The 20272-nt window shown below is 48.3% G+C and overlaps 1 protein-coding gene across 1 annotated transcript; it reads right to left on the bottom strand.

Moving 5' to 3' along the window:
• Positions 1-343: 343 nt before the first annotated feature.
• RAP2C (RAP2C, member of RAS oncogene family) lies at positions 344-10207 on the bottom strand. Its single transcript, XM_059824643.1, has 3 exons — positions 9935-10207; positions 7793-8112; positions 344-2813 (listed from the first exon to the last, which is right to left on the bottom strand). The coding sequence occupies exons 1-2, from the start codon at positions 10205-10207 to the stop codon at positions 7834-7836; spliced, it is 552 nt and encodes a 183-aa protein (XP_059680626.1). The 3' UTR covers positions 344-2813; positions 7793-7833.
• Positions 10208-20272: the final 10065 nt, after the last annotated feature.

Genomic DNA, 20272 nt, shown 5'->3' with positions numbered 1-20272 from the left:
TCATCCTGGCCTGTGAGGAGAGGCACCATCACTGCTTTGACCAGGCTCCCCAGCTCAGAGAGGAGTCCCTGCCTTGCACAGGAAGGTAATGCATGGCCCTTGCTCCCCCTCCTCTCTACTCAGAGCACCTGAGACTGCAAGCTTTACACCCAGTCCAGGCACAGTGGTACATCCTGTTTGCCCAAGCCAGAAGGAGTCATTCATGACAATTCAGATGTGGTTACTATGTTTAGAATAACCAGTACTTCAGAAAAAAAAAAAAAAGCAGCAGCTTGTCAGTTCAGCCCACTTTAGAAGAAGAAATTGAACACAGACTAGTCACCCCAGTTTGGTAATACAGGTATCTATTTTATTAAAAAAGTTACAAACAGGTGGACTGTAGGGTTGTCTTACAAAATGACAAGAATGAACTCTACTGGAAAAAACTTTTTACAAAGCATTATAGGTAATTGTTCCATTTTTGCACTTGTTATTCCAGATTTCACCTATCACTGATAAAGATACAGTACATTAGATACATGATGTTAGGTTACATTTTTATTTGTAGAGCCCTACTGCAGTGATTTGAACAACTCCTAAACAGATGCCATAGTAAAGACAATACATATTGCATTTATTATTAGCCTCTTACTCTAATAAGCAACTTCACATGCAATCTATTGAGGAAGCCTAAAATAACTTTTGGTCCCTTTTTCCCCCCAAAGTGTGCTGAAGAAACCATCTCTCGTTTTCCCAGTCCTGTCACTCTAAGCTAGTTCAAGTTTAAGGTTGTTTTTTTTTCTTTTTTTTTTTTTTGCGCTGAGGTCAATGAAAATGAACACTGGTTTGATAACTACCCATAGGAACAAACCACTGATTAATATTAACCAACTTTTTCCCCCTTAGACAAAGGAGAACTAAAATCTTTATGAATTACTTGTCTTTCCTATTACTTCCTTACAACCTACAAAAAAGATCAACAACACCACTTAAAAAAAATCTACTTTGAATACGAGGTTTGGTTTAATTCTGATATTAAAGTGCAAACCTAAGTATTAGCCTCAGCCTGTTTATAAAGTTTGTACAAACAGGGGAAAAAAATTTCAAGTAACCCCACAAGAAAAAAAAATTAAAAAAATCAGATGTTTCGATACCCAAGCAGAAAACCTGGTGTACTCTTCTTTTAAGGATTCAAATTCAACACTGAATGTAGACTCGGAATCTTTATTTCTGCTAACACTGTAAAGTCAGCCTGCATTATTACCAATAAAACACATTAATGTTGAGATACTGTACCGGTGATCTTTTATTGTTTTAAATGCCATCATCCACAATACAATTCATGAGTTTTAAACTGCTTAACCTCATATATCCATCACTGCTTTTACTGGAGCTTTTCTCAAAGTTATTTAGCTATTACAGGGAAAGAATGTACATTTCTAGAAGCATGTTCAAATGACTAAAGCTGGGCTCCTAAAAACCTAGAACTTTGGTGCAGTAAGTGAGCTGCAGTTATTAAATTTCTGCAAAAAAAAAATTACACATTTTAAACCACTGCTAGAAAAAGCTCTCATGTATGCAACATGTTAATAAAACTGAACAAAAAAATTTCACCTGTTCTTTGTACATTTTCATTCTGCTCTTTATACCTGTGTTATTGTTAAAATTTTCAAGTATTCAGCGAAAATGTTGATCAGGTAAACAGTAAGGAAGGCAATGGCTGTTTAAAGCACGCTTGCAGTTAGTATCACTGAAACCTGGTGCTTTTCTGCTTGTTACATCAACTTGTCTCTAATATTAAACTGGTTTATTGGGAAAAAACAACAAACTAAAAAGCAATTTGTGACAGTGCAAGAAAAACTTTAACAAATATTGCTTTAAAATATTATTCAGAAAGACAAATATTAGGAACTATAAAATGTAAAGTGATCTTATTTGCATTAGATTTACATGTGCAGAGGTCTACTAGATGTCTCTTAATGTGCCAGGCAAAGCTGAGCTGACTGACTAGGCATACAGCCCATTTTGAAGGATTACATTATCCCTTTTCAAAGGCATAAAGAAGCTATTTGTAAACAAGCAAGTTTAGAAACTCAGCAGAAGGAAAAGTGTGCTGCCATTTTTCAATGCTACAATTGTCATTTTTGATTAAACGAGTTTAAGAAACTCATGATTGCAAGAAAAGAAACATCAGCTGGAGACTTCACATCCCATTCCAAGTAATCCCTATTGTCCAATCAGATCACTTATAAACACAATATCACAGCTGCATTTGCCAAGAAAAGGGATACTACATCCATACAACAGAGGTGCCTTCAGTATCTTTTCATGACACTGTCACACGTAAACAAAAAGTCTCAAAGAATGACCAACTACATTGTAGGAGAAAACTTTGCAAATAGAAATAAGCACTGATGCGAGGTAATATACAGAAGTAACCATTTGTTTAAGGCTCAATTTATTCTCCATTAAAACTCTCTTCTTTTAAAAGGCATTGAGTAGGTAATACTGAGTTTAAGTATTTAATAAATACAAGTTCAGAAATTGATTAAAGAAATCAATTAAAACATTAAAAATGAACTCTTGCATATTAGCCATTATATGAACTTAGAAAGCTATAAAAGGACTGATAGATAAAGAACAGATTTTTAAACTTATGGTAAACATGCTAAGCATTCTGATTAAGGTGTGTGGATCCTGGAGGCCACCAACCTTATGCACTTAGATGTATGGCAATGTGCTGTAATAGAGACAGGTTTACCAAGGCTCAGCTCTGCAACCTGGGCTGAAAGTTCTCCAAAGCAGCATCTGTGCAAGTTTCCTCTGAGTTTTATCTGCAATTTAAACAAAATAACTAATGAAAGCCATATTCAATACACATTCAAAGTGAATTCAGCTTCTCCCACAGTGCTGAACAGCTAGTTTTCCGTACTGAGCTCCAAAGCACTGCTTTACACAGGGGCATTCTTGAAGCTCTCTTCCTCTAATTCTGGTAATACAAGAGGCAAGCAGGTGCTATGAACTACGAGCTACTTATACCACTACAGCTACTTACTGGTATGAACTTTGTAACAGCTGCCCCTGTGGGATACTAAATTGCTTCTAGAGATCTGAAACAGCTAGGAAGTGCTCCTGTACAGAGATACATGCTCTAGGCTTTGCATTGGTGGTGAGGAGGCACTAAAGCACCCAGTGACATGGAGCAATGGCATTTTGCACAAGTTTGGGAATGTGTAGATGAGCCACCAGTTTCGACATCCGAATTCTCTGAATTCGGATCTTCTGAATTACTACGAAAAAACCCTTAGCATTCATCAGACTTAGCCTCAGCAGGAACAGAACTGTATGCCACTGTTCTCAACCAAGCACACAAATGTAAGTAGTGTTACCAATGTGACCAATACATCTTTGTATTTCTGATAACTTGCTTGCACTTCATAAGATTTATCTGCAGAGATATCCTAAAAGCCTCAGCCGAAACTCAAAGTCTGGAGAAACCTGTCCTTTATATGCACATGCATACACTTCATTAAAGCTTGATGCTTGGGTTTTCAGGGATTTTGATGAGTCTTCTCTATTCTTTAAGCCATTTCTTCATAGGAGTCAGGACCTTATGTTTCCTACTGTACCATTTCTTTTTAGCTGTTGATTTGCTCTCAATTAACAGTTTGACATGACAGAGTGCTCTGACATAGTCAGGGTTCCCCTTCTTGCCTAATAACTGGTCACCCACAGCATTTAGGAGCAGTACTCCTGTACTGACAGGAGCAAACAGCCAGGTTTCGCTTGCTTGGTTGTTCGTTTTCCAACTAACAGTAATTCTTACCCAGTCTGGTGGGCATGTGTCCCCCCATGCATTGTTGCTGGTCCACGAGATTTACATGGGGAGGGTCCCTGCACTATCCAAAGAGCAAAGAAACACTTAGCTTTTAACGGGGATGGATTAGACCTGCTTAACAGGTGGTTTACCTTTGCTTAGAGCACAGCAGAGGCAAACCATTTAACAGTGCAGTTCTTAATCCTACAAGAGTTAGATCCATCCCAAAACTTCACCTAAATCCAGCATCCAGTGCTGTGGCCAGCAAAGAATTCCTGGGGATAGTAAGAACAGAGAAAACGAGTAATGGTATTTTCCTCCACATGCTCTTTCAGCATCCCTGTATTTGCAGGTTAGGCACCTCCCAATTCAGATTTGTCATTGTTTAATTTAACTTGTGTTTAGTTACTACAATTAGCACCGTATAATACTTATCTGGCTTCACTTGCCCATGAAATTTCTATAGCATACTCTATTCTCTTCTGTGAGCAGGCAGGAGAAAGGGGGATGTTAGACAATCCACTAGGATAAATTTGGCTGTGTTGCATAGCCACACAGACCAGAAGACAGTATACTTTCAGTTTTTATCCCTAGAGCAGAGTACTCTTCCTTCAGCACTTGCTAACGTCAGTTACTCATGAAAGGAGGGGACAGAAATCACTAATCAGCAACAGTCTTTCACCCCAATATTAAGGTGTTCCCAATCCGATTAGTACCTCTACAGACAACCTTTAACACACCAGCACTGTAACAGTTGCCATATTTTAAAGAATATTTAAAATAGGAAACACTGTCATACTGAAAATTCAAGAGAAATACTAGAGCAAGGAACAGAGAGCAGCTACTGGAAATCTCACATCTCTGAATGCAATAATGAGATGACAGAAGACCACTGCAGAAGCAGGAAAGGGGAGTGGGGGAAACAGGATGCAAGAACAACGCACATTTTTAAAAGGAACTATGGGTTATCCTGATTATGTAGTTATGTTCCATCCTTCGTTTCACCCAAGGCGGCTGACTGGAACAGTAATTTAAGCAAGGGCTACTCAAAAATGTCATTGAAGAAGATACACAACATCATACTTGACAGATAGGTTGAGATATCAGTACCAAAAAGAGGTAAGTGTTACCTGCTAGTTAAAACTGACACTGAAACAGCCTTAAATAAAACCAGGTCTAGCATCTACTCCACCCCCCACCCCTCCCAGTAGTTTCTCCAGCAGAACTGTAGAGACACAAACTGTTTCTATGTACTTCGTTCTGAACTAACTGATCTAGACCTAAGACTCCTCCTGGACACAGACAGGTCTCAGAACTCAGAGATTAAGACTGTGCTAGGATAGAGCTATAGTTCAAGCCCACTTCCTACACACAGGTTTTCAGACAGCTGATTCCACTTCCTCAGTTTCACTTTACCTAGGAGGGGTCACTACTAAAGCAGATCTTTGAGAAGTAGCAATTGTTCCCTGGATCACAGATAAGCAGAAGAATTACAAAGCTGATTACAGCTATCACAAGACACCATCAGCAGCTCTCCTACACTAGAGCACACCAGACAGAAATTATCAGGCAGCAAAGGCTTATCATAAAGTTAATGAGATCCTACACCTACTCAGTCAAAGAACAAGGACAGAGTGGGAGCCAGGAAGAAGAAAATGCCCCAGAAGTGTGAGGCTGAAATGAGAGATACGGAGCATGAAGCCTGTGAATCGCCAGGATGAGTAATAAGACAAGACATTCCCAACATAGCGAGATCTGGTCTGAACAGGAAGCTGCTTAGGAAGGAAAGACTTACTTGTTTGGCACAGGTGATGAGACTACATTGGGCAGAAACAGCATCTCCTAGAAGCAAGAAAGTATTCTGCTGCTAGAGGCTTGACATGACACTATGAGCTAGCCAAAATGAAGGAGAGGAGATCTGAATTACAAAAGCTTAGGATCCTCTATCTCAAGAGATCACAAAGATGTAAGAATACAGATGTTTCTTCCGCAGCAAGAGCATGCTTAGGAAACTCATCAAATCTAGGCGTAAGTTATGATTCAAAGAAATAACATACGGCCCTGCCCCCTGCCTCAATTTAACCTTTAAGATCAAACTTCATATTTAATGCTAAATCCAGAAGCCGCCAGGTTACAGAGAAGCCTCCCTTAGAAGTAACCAACTCTGGAAGTATGAATTGGCCTGATTTTGTCAGAGTTGAAGACAGCAGTCTGCACAAGATGAACCACTAGTCACCCAGGGGATTGCCATAACTTTTGGCATGATACTTCAAGTCCACATACTCTTATCTGTGAAGCTGCCTTAGAAATAGCTGAAACATTGCATTACTACATGCGATTCAAGGTATTAACCCCGCAGCACTCCATTAAAAAAGCAGTAATTCCTTTGATTTACTCCTTCCTATAACCCCATAAGGCTCTGCATGTGTTAGGAATTAGTGTACAAGGAAATATTTTATTTGTATTTTTCTCTGTTCCAATACAAGCAGTTTGCTCACCTTTCAGCAAGCAAATCTTGAATTTACACACACCTCTTACATGGTGACAGCAGCCTTTCCTTATTTCACAGAACTGGAGATAAAAACATTGTGTATTATCTTTAGCATGACAGTGCTAGGGTCATGAGTATCTAAAATTTTACATTCACAAAGCACTTGATAACAATCTCAAAGACAAGCTTTGAGACTTCACTCTCTGACCTTGCACTCAAGATTAAAAGAGGATACATGGTCCAAAGCTTCCAGTAATAACCTATTTTCCCTCCTGTCACTCAGACACAAAAAGCTCCTTTGACTCAAGCAAGAGTTACTAACATGGCAGTCAGAGCCCAAGCCTCAATCAGTGCAGCTGTCAAGAGGGGCAGTTCTTTCCCCTGAATTTTCATGTCCTCCCTCATCCTTGCACTTGCCTCAGAGTTGTTTCCCAAGACAGGTCCAACAGACAACCAAAGGTCTGATGGACTAGCTGACTGCATGCAGAGCGTACCAATGATGTAGAAGAGCCCTTTTCAGTAACATGGATTCGAGCCGATGGCAAAACCAGACCTGCAACAGCTATGAGGAAAAACAAGAGCAGTGCGGGGTCCAGAACAACCTCACACAGGAATAAGTGATGCTGCGTGCAGGGGAGGACCTGATCCATTTACACAATCAGGTGAAAAAGGTACTGAAAAAGACCACCGTGTGTGTGAAGCGCCAAGAGCAGCTATCCTTACAGGGGAAAAAAAAAATATTAAAAAAATCAAAGCAATACCTGAGACAGGGGAGGCTTTACAGAGGCCCCTCTGAACACTGCACTCTTGCCACACCTCTTATGAGTCACTGGGATAGGAGAGTGGTGCATTGGGAAGCCATTTTATAGTGTGTTCTCTGCTCTGGAGACTTTAGATGAAGAGCACTTTGCACACATCCTTGACTAGTACACATGGGTTTCAAGCCACTCCTCACAACACAGGGTGATTCTCTTTTAAACTTATTGCACTGATAAGGCAGAAATGTACTCTAAGTACATTCAGTTTCTATACCATAGAACTTATTTTTAAACAAGCTCAAAGTCTTCTCAGCAAAACTACTGGGAAACTTGGTCACAATAACCCCACTGAACTCCAAGGTAATTCCCATTACTTGAAAATAATTCAGATACCAACTACAACCAATAACAAAACCCACTGCAACATCACAAAACATTATTAAGGATAACGTAATGTCAAATACAGCACTGACACTCAAAATAGGTGCAGACAAGATCATATAATTTGTCTCATTATAAAATTACTGCAAGTAAATGCAATGTTCCCTGACTAACTCTACTGAAATAATGCCAGAAGTCCACTTGACTCGAGTCATCATATGCAACCGAATGCACAAGCTTCCATCTCTTTCAGAGGAAAGCTACCTCCAGGTTAGACTACTTAATTTCAGACTCCCTATCGTGCTTTATCTGCTTACTTAAACAGCACGCTTATGCACCTCAATTAGTTATGACTGTTCCACCAACCTGCTCTGTATGGCCATGATTGAGGTTTTTCTTAATTTCTCTCACTGGACGATGCAAGTTGTACAACACTGATCTTGTTTTTCAGGCAGGGAGGCATAGTTCATTTGCCTGACAATCTCAGCAAACAGTTCATCCACCATTGTTTTGCTCTTGGCTGATGTCTCCATGAAGGGACAGCCCCACTCCTGAGCCAGGGCTCTGCCTTCTGCAGATAAGACCTCCCTCTCCGACTCCAGATCCACTTTATTCCCCACTAGGATCAGAGGAACTTTCTCGTATCTCTTCACCCGGACAATCTGGTCCCTCATCGGCTTGATGTCCTGCTCAAACAATCCAACTGGTTAGTACGTGTAAGTAATCACATGAAATTGCTATATAACCACTACAGAAGCACATTTTAATAACCCTCACATGCAACTGAACATTCAAAATACATCAGAAGACTTCTTAAATTCATATCTATGTGGATCTAGAACTCAGAGAAAGTTTACTACCCATCTTTAATAAAAGTTCTTTTTCATTTTATACAAATGCATACACATTTTATAAAATGCATGCATATATACAAACAGAAAACGACTGCTGTACTCTAAGAGAGACTTTCAGTTCAGCTAGAGGAAGATACAGTACAGTTGCTTTGAAAGTTGATTTCAGCTTTCTGAAAAAACTGTCTCAAGTCTGTACATCTGTAACATTAGCAGTAGCACACCATTACACAATCATTTAGGAAGCCTGTGTTTAGTTTACAGCTTGAGAAAGCTAGTAATTTAAATAGAGTCTTCTCACTTCTCGAATGCTTAGAATAATTCATTGTGAACACATTTAATCGCATGTAAGTAACCAAATGAGATGCTGTAAAGAGATTTTATTACCTGGAGATGCATTTATTCAAGTCTGAGCTAATATCGGGAGTTTACACTTGAAAGTCTCAGTCAGCCTCCTCTGCCCCCTGAGTGTTTTAAGTTACTATCAGTGCTGCTAAGTTCTACAAATTCTTGCATAGTTCCGAGACAAAGCAATTTAAGCGTTTGAAGTTATCACTGTGTAAAAGAACTGCAGAGCATGGTTTACACCTACAGGTTTCAGAGTAAACATGCTATAGACAGACAAGAATCATTAAATATCAACAGGGTGGATTACTAACTGTATGTGCATTTCTCGAATAATGGGCACTCACTGGCCCCCAAAATAAGCGAAAACGAGGGGAGAAGCATCCCGGTGTCATTGCTGTTGTTTTCCAAAGAAAGTATGCCTTCAGCTTGTACTCTGGCTATTTCGAGGCCTCTGCTAAGATAAAGTTTAGCCTTCAGCAGAAGCAAACATTCTGCTTCAGTGGGGGTGTGCAAGGTTTTGCCGAGCAGCTGGAATACACCCAACTCAGCAACTGAAGCCAATGCAGTAGTTGCAAATCCCTGCGCTGCGTGCAGTGCTGCTAAATCCACTTATTCCCCACAAATAAAGCCTCATTTCTAGAAGCAGTTTAAGACCAGTTACTGACTGAGATACTTTCATTTTTTGTAGAGTTTTAATAGTAGAAATGAAATCCAGACCGAAAAATTATCACATACGGCTTGCTTCTCCTCTCCAGTACACCACCTACGCTGTGAAAGCATCGAGCTTATTCTGGACAGGAATATATTTTGGGGGGAGGGGGCGGAAAATAGCAGCTTACTTAACAAGTCATAACTGCAGAACAACAAGACTCTCTTCAAGACCAACTGAAGAAGCAGGCCTTTTAAGAAGGAGGGGGGAAAAAAAAGGGAAGTTTCGATTTTAATGTCGAGTGATTTCTTCATAAAAGGGGACTGCCAAATGATTTCTGCTGGGGAAGCAGAGCGGGTCATTGTTCTCCAACACTGCGTGGGATTTAACAATAGTGGCACCCTGATAAGTACCTGCACAGCAAGCATTTTTCCATCAGGAAGCAGGGCTGGCAAATGCACTTTCAAGCGGGGCATTTTCACTTTTGCCCCTTCGGAGATAAAGGGCTTATACACACACATGGCTAACCCTAAAACTCCCTCCTCGGCCCAGCGCCTTCCCCAGGGTAGGAAGGGCTGCATCCGAAGAGGGGGCGCCGGGGCCAGCCGCCTCCCCGCCCCACCGAGCTGCAGCCCCCGCCCGGCGCCCGGGCGAGGTTACCTGGAAGGACTGCTGGTTGACCAGGCTGTAGACGAGGATGAAGCCCTGGCCGTTTTTGATGTAGAGATCTCGCATGGAGGCGAACTGCTCGGTACCCGCCGTGTCGAGGATCTCCAGCACCGAGGGGGACGAGTCCACCTCGATCTCCTTGCGGTAGAAGTCCTCGATGGTGGGGTCGTACTTCTCGATGAAGGTCCCGGTGACGAACTGCACCGTCAGGGCGGACTTCCCCACCCCCCCGCTGCCCAGCACCACCACCTTGTACTCCCGCATCGGGCCCCGCAGCCGCTCGCCGCTCCCCCGCCGGGCCCGCCGCCGCCGCGGCCCGGGCCTAGGGGAGGCGGCAGCGCGGCCCTCGCATAGCCCCGGCCCGCCTGAGGAGAAGGGCGAGGCCCCGCTGCTCCCGCGCCGTCCTGAGGGGGAGAGACAGCCGTTAGGGCCCGGCCCGGCTCGGCCCAGCCACCGCCCACCGCCCCGCTCCTTACCGCCGCGCCTCACTCCATACCGCCGCACCTCAGCCGCGGGAACCGCCCGGCAGCAGCCGCCCCCGCCCGGAAGGGTTATGCTGCGGCACCCGGAGGCGCGCCCCTCCCCGCCGCTTTCTCCGGTCACTTCCGGCGCGAAGCCCCGGCAGCGCAGGCGGAGCACGCCCCGCGACGTGACGCATCACCGCCCGCGCAAGCAGGGCCCGGATGCTTAAGCAGCGGCACCCGCCGCGGGGGACGGGTTTGCGTGTGGCACCGAGGCAGCCCCGCCGCCTCCTGGTGGTGAGGGGACGGGTTTGCGTGTGGCACCGAGGCCTCCCTGGGGGGCTCCGCCCCAACATGGCGGCTGCCAGCAGCCACCGGGCGCGGCCGCAGAGCCCTGCCCTGCCCGGGCCGGGGAGCAGGCGGCACACGGGCAGGCGGTCCCCGAGCTGTGCGGCCACACACGGCTTCTCGGTGTCCCCTCACGCCAGGCCCGGGAGGGCCGGACGTCCCCGCGGCGTCAGCGCAGGCCCTGCGGCCGATCGGTCCCGGTTCTGCCGCCGGCCGCCTGCTGTGAGGCCGAGCTGCTCCCGGGCTCCGGCGCCGCCAGAGCCTTATTGGAGCCTTCCTGCATATAAATCCTTCTTAGTCACGGGCAGAGTTCCAGAAACAAGCCGTTTTCTTCAGGAGCGCGTTGGCCGGCTCTTGCTCAGCCGTTGACTTGAGCAGGACTCGCCCGTGAGCGCCCCGCCGGGAGGAGCCCTGCTGCCTCGGCTACTGCGGCCCTGCGGGGAAGGGGAGCCGGCCTGTGGCACCGACAGTGACTGGCAGGGAGGGCGGGGGGGGGAAGTACACCGGCATCGAGATTTTACATGCCTGAAAGCCTGCTGCAGGTAAAGCGGGCGTACAAAAGATGTTATCTCTACTCACAAGCTTTGTCCTGTATCCCTCGACCTTCCCGGCTGCAGCAAAAGGCACCGGCTCTCCGTGACAGCTTGGCTGTCCTGTGCTTTCGCAGAGGGTTTGCTTTTTCGTCCTGCTTTCTTTCCCCCGGAGCCCTCTGCACGAAAAGCCTCCCGGAACCGGCACCACCTCTTCCGAACGATAAACTAGCGGCCCCGGGGTGCTCGGTAGCTTGGCCGGCTTCGTCGCTCCTGCCGGCCGGCAGCAGGTGTCAGCACGGGACCGAACACGGAGCAGAAGCCGCCGCGGTGACCTGCGGTGGAGCGGCGGCTGCCGCGCTCGGCGTCGCAGCCCACCCAGATGCATCCCCGGGCACTTTCGGAATTGGCCGTGGCGTTCCCCCATCAATGCCTTTCCTCCGTTGTTAAGAGGAAGTAACTAAAAAGAATAAAGAGCTGTTTTCTTTCTAAAATAAAATCCCTCAGTCACTTCAGACCTGACTTAATCGTTTGTACAAAGCATTCCCACATGTAGGAGAAGCTGCCCTCTAATACAACCAAATTTGTTTCTGGCTACCGGACTGCTGCTTCTCACGGTCTGCAGAATTTCAGCAGACACGTCTGAGAGGCAGGATTTGCCCCTTATCCTCTGTGCATCACCTGTTTGATTGAAAGTCGGAGGCAGACACCGCTGTCTATTCGTGTTGTGTCCATCCCACGCTTCCAGTGGGCCCTAGAGAGGTGCCTGGTCAACGCTAAGCGTCCTCCAAAGGCACAGATAAGGTACTGTAGGGGTGGCTCTGCTTCTGGCTGTTTTCGCAAATAGCATTATTTTATTCACTTTCTTTCCATAAAGAGAATATGATATTCATTACAGGGAAAGCCCAGTGAGCACTTAGAGCCACCAGAACACATCTTACATAAGTTACATCAAATTTGAGTCACTCTTCTTTATTACACGTAAGTAGTAACCCCTCTCCTTCCTTTGCCATTGCCTCCAAAATTGTTCTGTCAAGTGAATTGCTGGCATGAGGTAGACATGCCTGGATGGAAGATACTCATGCGGCTAGTGAATCAGCTCGAAAATGTAAAAAGGTGAGCATTAAAACAGGCTGCCTCCTACTTCAAGCCTATTATAAATCATGAGTAGTTGCAAAGTACCTAATGCACTCCAGGTGCTCAGGATAAAGGAAAGATGCAGCCGCTCACAGAGGAGCTTCCATCTAATTTTAACCATGACACAATCAGCAACAGTGACAAATGGGGGGAGGGAGAAAAGGGGCAAGGGAGGATGAGGGTGACAATAATGAGATTACACGGTCACTTAGGTTCATTATGTGCATGTCTTTGTGGCTCTGCTGGTCCATTATGTTTGCGATGGGTGGAGGAATGACTAAGGGAGAGGAATCGGGGCAAAGAGCACAGCAATGGGGCAAGCAAAAGAAAAAAACAAATACGTTTTGGTGCAATTTGACTTAACCAGTGATGCCTTGCTCCTGGCCCGAGTGGACAGTCCAAGGGGGTGGGTGTGGGACTGGGAACCTGAATTTTTTTTCCTCTGGGTCCTTGGTGTATAATCAGTATCGGTTTGGATTCCCAGAGTTTTATTTCCCAACTCACTTTATACCTGGCCTTACATGTCTACAGCGGGAAAAAATAAGGCTGATCACAAAGTGCACCCGACTGTTCATTATCCTTAAGGCGAGTCGTTCCCGTCATTAAACAGTTTGCACAGCTATTTCACCGCCTTGTATGCTACCACGTACTTGGAGCCACAAAAATAGCTGGTGATGTAAAAGGTTTTGAAACTTCGGGTGGGAATAGCTTCTTCTGCCATAAATGGCCAAGCCCTGAGCCAGCCACGCAGGGCAGCTCCTGCCGATACCGCCGCTCTGGCGCTCCCTCACTATCACCACCTCCGTACCCATGAGGTGCGGCACATCCCGGGTCAAAGACCTGATTTAATCTCTGCTGCCACTTTCTCCTCGGCTCCTACCAAGGAGAAAGAAACAGGGCTCGGCCCTCGGTGCTGCCCCAGAAGGGTTTGCCCTTTCTCAGCAAAACAAACCTCCCAAATGAGCATCTGGGCAGGGTTTGATTGCTGCCAGAGCAGCTCTGTGCTGTTGATGGCCTCAGCTGCTCTATGCCATGCCCACAGCCAGCGACAGTAAACCAGGCTATATTATTAAATTAACCTGCTAAGATGCAGATCCTGCAGGGATGTTCGGGGAACGGACAGATGGCACAAGCAGGGGCCAGGAATAGTTGCAATCGCTATCTCACCAATGTGAGAGACGGATCCTGCCCGGTGCTGTGTCCGGCAGGGAGGCAGGAGGGAAGACAGGCAGTGCCCTGTCCTGCAGAGCCAACCCCGAGAGGTGGCAAAGGAGCATCCCCAAGCTCTGGAAGGAGTGAGGAGTCTGGAGCATCTCCTACGGATGCCAATGTGGGACTGCACCACCTCCCCACCCAGCCACGGCATGGATGCTGCCCGGCTGCTGCCGCTGCCTCTTGCAGGCTGTCCACACTGTAATTATTGACCAGCTCGCTGCTGTGACTCACTGTGTCTGCCTGAGCTATAAACCAGGCTCTTCTCTGCCAGGAAGCCTGCAGCAGACTGCCGAGCAAAGGCAGCTGGGTAGATACCGCAGCAGGGATAGCCTGGATTTCACCTAAGTTACCGTCTAGCTGGGCACATCATCTGCATAAATACATGCAAAACCAGCTTAAGACCTAGTGTCGTTTCTTCTCCACCTCTTCCAGCGGTTTTGCTAATCCACTTATTGTGCCTTATGGTGTTCAGCATGTAAGCTGCAGGGTAGGGACTGGCTCCTCGGGGCTTCTAGGTCTGCCGGAGCACTGGGGGCTGCTCTCACATGTGGCTCTTCCGAGGAGGTCCTGTCGTACCAGTTGTGTAACCGTAATGACAGCTTTCGATTTCAGCTCCATCAGATTACAGGGAAATATGTCTTAGGGGTTGGATGTGTTCACCTGGCCCAGACTCCTAATTCTGGGGCTGTTTCAGGCAGTATGATCTGCAGAGATATTTTTTTTCTTCACCAGCTTTTCCTGCCAACATAGAGATGACTCAGAGGCAAATTCTGAGGACCTTCTCAGAAATTTCTTATTTTCTGCTATCCGTCAGCTTTTAGCCATTACTTTAGTAGCAACAAAAGGCATGCTGGCACTTAAAAAAAAGTCAAGGACACTTTCCAAAGCAATTACTGATTCTGGGGCAGAAGTGGGGCTGCACTGAATTATAATTGATACAACAAGGAGGTTATTGGGATTTCTGGGAGGAGAAGCATCTCTCTTTGGTCCCCAGGCATGCTACCAGGTCACCAGCCATTTAGAAAAGCTGGGCCCGGGAGCTGGTTGTTGCTGAGAAGCAGCACTGCACAGGAGGATGCTGTTGCTACACTCTGCCACGCTCACAGCCTGCAGCTCCTCACCTCCACACCAGCCCTCTCTCCTGGTTATCCCCTCTGATGCTGTGTCTCCTGCCTGCAAGATCAGCATCCCGTGCCAGGGCCAGCGAGCAAGTCTCCGGGCAGCGACGAGTCACTGCTCCATGCGAGGACACTGGTGGTGCAGCAAATGAGCTGGTTTCACGGGTCGCTCCTCTTCCTATTTTCTCCAGACGTGCAGCTATCTCCTCATTGCCCTTCACGGTCCGAGCTAATATAATCTGTACCGCAGTGCCTGGGAAGCACCTCCACCTATTGCTCACCATATCCGTGTGGGGCTCATGCTGAGCTGCAATTCCATGGCTCCCAAAAAGTGGCCTGTCCTCCATGCGCACGACATGATGCCAGCACAGCACACTCTCCTCGGGTACCAGCTTCCATGAATTTCTGCAAAGCTGAGGGAACGTCCTCAAAGTTTACCTTGTCAAATCACCAACATGTGTGACAGCCTCTCCCTAGAAATATATACACATACATATTTTAAAGTTTCTAGCCAATATTGTAGTAGAGTAAAACTGAAAATACAGCTCCTTAAGGCTCAAAAGCCAGAAGGCAACAGTGAACACATAAACCAAACCTTTTGCTTTAAACCCCCAATGAAAAGAAAGAAGGGGGAAAGTTAAATACATCACCAAGATATATTTTTAAGATTTGTGAAAAAAAAGCAATTTTAAACTGATGTCTAACAGAAGAGTTCCCATTAGCTTTTAAAATTCCATAGGTTTTCCTTTTTTTTATCATATTCCTGCAGCATTTGCTATTCAAACGCTACAGAAATGTGCAAACTTGTGCATGAAATGCACTAGCAAAATGAAGCAGCCAACAATTAATTAGAGTGAAACCCTCTGCTTTACTCTCGTTGGAGAGAAAGAGAGAGAGAAAACATAAAATTCAACCCAAATGGGGTATTGAGAAAATACTTTAATATGATATGATCTTGATCTTAACAAGCAAACCCATTTCTTTCTTCTTTTTAATAAATTACTTTTCACTTGACAATTTCCTCATAGCAAAGTGACAAGTATTATCCCGAATCATTAATTCCTTTGTGCAGACTCCAGCGCTGAGCTCATTAAAGTGCGCTGAATTCCCGGGCGGGAGCTGCCAGGTTGTGCTCCCATCCCGTGTGGTGACCTGAGACCTTTACAACTTCTGTGCAGCCTCATCTCCAGCCCTGGGACAGGCGCTGTCACCGAGAGGGCTGAGCACCTCTCCTTGCCGGCAGGACCTGCTGGGTGCCTCGGTTCGGTGACGTGGGGATGTTTCTACTGACATACTGGTGCCTTTTTCCCAGGGCAACCCGGAGCATCCCTCCTGGCTGGGATGGGATGCACACACACACGAAAACTGGGCCCTGGCAGCACTCACGACATGTGTGAGCTACATTTCCCAGGCGGCAATGCCACCATCACCAACTGCTGTAGGGTGGCACATCTTCATGGCATGGCCTCACTTGCCCACTAACCACCCATCACTTTTCCCCAGCCACAGCTGAGGACACACATACACTGCGAAGTCACCGGAGAGTCCGTGTGTCAGGCGTGCGTCCCCAGACAGCCACGCCGCACGTGGCTCTCATGAGGATGGAGGCAGATCACAGGCTGAGATGCTTCCGGAGGAGATCAACCTGAGGCTGGAGGAAAAGGCTTTCCAGACAAGTGCATTGGCAGAGCTGCGAGCAGTGGCCAGCCAGGCAGAGCTTCTCCCCAGACTGCCTCTGCAAAAAGCTAACAAAACTGTCTGCGAAGCGAGAACGCGGCGAGCTCATTACGAGACACTTTATCAGGCTTCCTGGCAAGGGAGGCCAACGGTGCAAAGCTGCGTGTCCTCCGTGCCAGAGCCTGTCAGCTCCCCTGGAAACGACACTTGGCCACTTGGAGGCAATCCAGGCACCAGCGAGGGGCTTTGCAACCCCCCGGAAAGCTGCAGCCTGGATAACGTATGGCATCCGTCATCGTCATCCAAGGGAGCCTGACCAGCAGACCTCAGAGGCTGGCTGCTCCAGGAGCCCAGCACGGCAGCCAAGGGGTTAAAGCGTTCCGCCAAGGAAGGTCCTTGGAGGAGAAAAGCACCGAAACTGCTTAATTAGAGTATTCAAATTGGATGAGGTTGCAAAGCAGTTAATTTCTCAACTTGAAAAAACCAGAATATTTGCCAGCCAGGATCAGAAGCAGCGGGGGCTGTCAACAGCCTTGCTGGGGCTCCCCATGCTGGGGAGAACTCCAGGGCTCTGCCATAATTGCCTGCGGTCTTTAGTATTTTGTTCTGCAGTTTAAGAACAAGTTAATTTTGTGGATAAAAGCTGGTGATCCAAACCCCAGCTGTATCTCTGCCTTCAGCAGGAAGGGGCTGCTGGCTGGTTTGTTTTTGCAGTGCGGCGCTTCAGCGTTTCAAAATTTCCTAATTTGCAGAGTCTGGAGAGGATCAAACCCGTGGTTGGTAAAAGCGAGCGTGGCTCTGATGGGGTCAGCACTCCCTCCCGGCCACCAAGCAGAGAGCTGCCTCTTCGTCCCTGCAGACAGACAAAGAAACAGAGCCCTGCATGAATGGAGCCACCGCTCATGCCAAGGGTCCGCTGCCTTCTTCATCCACAGCCATGGGCATCTTGGCATCAGCAGCCCCAGGGCAAGCCCAGCTATGCCAGTGCTGGCGAGAGGATGCTCTCGCCTCTGCCTTGTGCCACGGCAGACCCGGAGGCAGATCCAGTGTGGGGATGTGGACTTGGGATACGGGGGTGGGGAGAGCACCGAGGCTCATCCCTGGGCTAGTCCTCATCCGCAGACTGGCAGCTCTCCTTGAGCTGGTCCATCTGCCTCATCCCTCAGGCTTTTCTCATCTCCTGCTTTTCACCTTTCTAATCTTTTCCCCAATATTTAATTCCACGCCAAATTCTTCCCCATCCTCTTAAAATTCTGTCAAGTCTCTTAATTTTTTTTTTTTTAGCTTGGCTGTGTAATTGCGAAGAGTTTCAAATCCCTCTGTGTTTAGTCTTCGTACCTTGTGCCGAACAGAGCACAAGGTTCTGATCACTTAAACATGAGGTCTTTGCATATTATACCTGCTTGACACAAATTTTTGCATGTTCCCTAGAAAGAAAATCATCCTCCATTACCCAGTGCTTTGCGGTGAACGAGAAGAGATGGCACAGCAGGAGCAGAAGCAGCAGCTGAGGGTCCCCACCCGGTGCTGCGCCTCGAAGCGATGCTGATGTCTGAGCTGAGCTGGGGTTTCTTTCCCGGCAGTATCTAGTTGCTCTACAATGGCCGCGAGTGAAAGGCTTTGACACCCGCCATCAGCACTGCACCAGGCGAGGACTGGCGCGCGGCTGGGCTGCACGGCTCTGCGGGGTCCCCTGCCACCCTCCTGCCATCGAGGTGGCTGCCACCGTCCCTGGCGTCACCCGCCAAGTCTCAGCACGATGGAAGGGCGAGAAAAAAGCCTCTTCCCCATGCACAGAGACGCTGCGCCGAGAGAAGAGAAAATTGATCTCTGGCTGCTGAGCCTCTCTAGCACTTTGTGTTGCTGAAAGGAATAATCAAGCCCAGCCCTGGAGCAGACAAAGATGGAAAGAAAATAAAAGCTTTCCCCTTCAGGCTGATTTCTGCCTGGGGTTGGGGCCCTCCCTGGGGACCCCAGCGGTGGTTTTGGGAAAGGATGCGCTGGGTCCACTCTTGCTCCTGGGGCTGGTTCAGTGGTGGATCTGTGAGGATCACGCAAAATTTTGCTTTTCCAGCTCATTCCCGCAGGGCTGGAGGGAAGGGGAAGGGGGAGGGTGGCTGCCAGGGCTCCCAGCTGAGCCCCCGGCCGTGGGGCTGCCACATGCACTCACACCGGGCTCGCCCAGGGGACATTGCTTAAGCCACAACCACAACTTGTCTCCTGCCCTTCTTGCAAAAGTCACACCTGGTGCAAAAGCCTGGCTTTCACCGGGCTGGGACCCTCGCACATCTGCGCGGGTTGGACTTAAGAGACTAAGAGCAAAGTGCTGAAATGCCACTCGGGGCACAGCGGAGAGGGAACGCACTCGAGGGCTCCTCGCCCACCCGCTAACATAAGCCAAGGGCTGAGCTTTGCCCTCCATAAGAGCATGGGACTTTTGTCACAGACACCACCACCAGCAGCTCCAAATCTGGATCTAATACTCTGTTGCCTCAACAATTACCAGATTAAAGGAAAACCCCACACCGAAAAGAAGAGTCTGGAGACTCCGCCCGCTCCCAGCAGCACACCCTGAGCTGGCCAGCCACACCTTCAGCTACTTGCAATCCAGGGAACACACGTTTTGTCAGGCAGCCCCCCAGCCCCGTCCTTGCCAAGCTGTCTGACAGCGGTGGGCAGAGATGTGGCGGTGCTGGGCACCTGCAAGGGGACCACCGCATCCCCACACTGGACGAGGGGAGCGGTGCTGTCACCCCAACCCCAGGCAAGCGCTGCTGGAGGGATGCTACATCGTTTGGTGTCTGGTGGAAGATGCAGGTTGATGAGGCTGGAGGTGGAGAGAGGCAAAGGAGGAGCGAGGCAGCTCGGGATGGAGCAGCTCTTCTCTCCCGGCTCCTGCCTGCATGCTGCAGCCCTGCGCCAGGACTGGCCGGCCAGCCAGGCTGGCTGGCTGGTGGTGGGCGTTCGTGACTCATTATCCCTGATCACCATCTGATGACACATTTACTGCCAGCAGGACGGGCCTCCCGCCAGCACGGCAGCCCCGGAGCCTTGCAGGAGGGCAGCTGGGCTCTGCCAGCGGTTGTGCCAATGCAGACAGGCTGGGACGTCACCGGCTGCAGCCCTGGCATGCACAACCCCATGTGCACCCTGGCTGGGCGGGTAATCGGGGCAGATCGGGTCCCACTGTCCTGGCAGCAAGTGCCCCAATACTCAGGGTGCGAGCGCAGGGCTGGCTGCAGGTGCAGGAGCTGCGTGGGCAGCGCACGGCAGGGTACAGACAGGCCAGGGCCGAGTGTGGCAGGTCACGGAGCCAGACCAGCACCCTCACCTCCCACAGCACCCCCCCCACATTCACCCCAGCATCCTGGTTCACGGCACCGGGCCCACGATGACAAATGCCTTTAAAACACTCTTTATTAAGTGAGAAATCTGACTCTGCTCCCCATGCCAAGCCCTAATACAGTACAGACCTAAATACAGCACTAATGCGAAAGCTTAAAGGATTTCCCATAATTGAGCAAAGCTGGCAGAGGGGTGAGAGCCTGGTGGGGGGAAGCAGCCCACCTCCCTCCTGGCATGGGCCATGCTCTGCCCAACCCTGCTGGTCCAAATCTGGCCACAGCCCCCACCTCTGGACTGTGCGACGTGGGGAATTAAAAAGTCTTCCAAGACCTCATCCTGCCCAGCCCAGAGCCCCAAGTTGCCCTCATTACCCTCTCCAAAATCCCCTAGCTTTATGCAACAGTACAAGCAGCATCGCCACATGTGAATTCCTGCCTCCTCGCGTCACCCCCGTCCTCCTGCTGCAGGCGCTGCTGGGACGCTGCTGCTGCGGGCACA

The sequence above is a fragment of the Gavia stellata genome, chromosome 14 (genome assembly GCF_030936135.1).
Source record: "Gavia stellata isolate bGavSte3 chromosome 14, bGavSte3.hap2, whole genome shotgun sequence".
NCBI lineage: Eukaryota > Metazoa > Chordata > Aves > Gaviiformes > Gaviidae > Gavia > Gavia stellata.
This window is presented reverse-complemented; position numbering and strand designations above follow the sequence as displayed.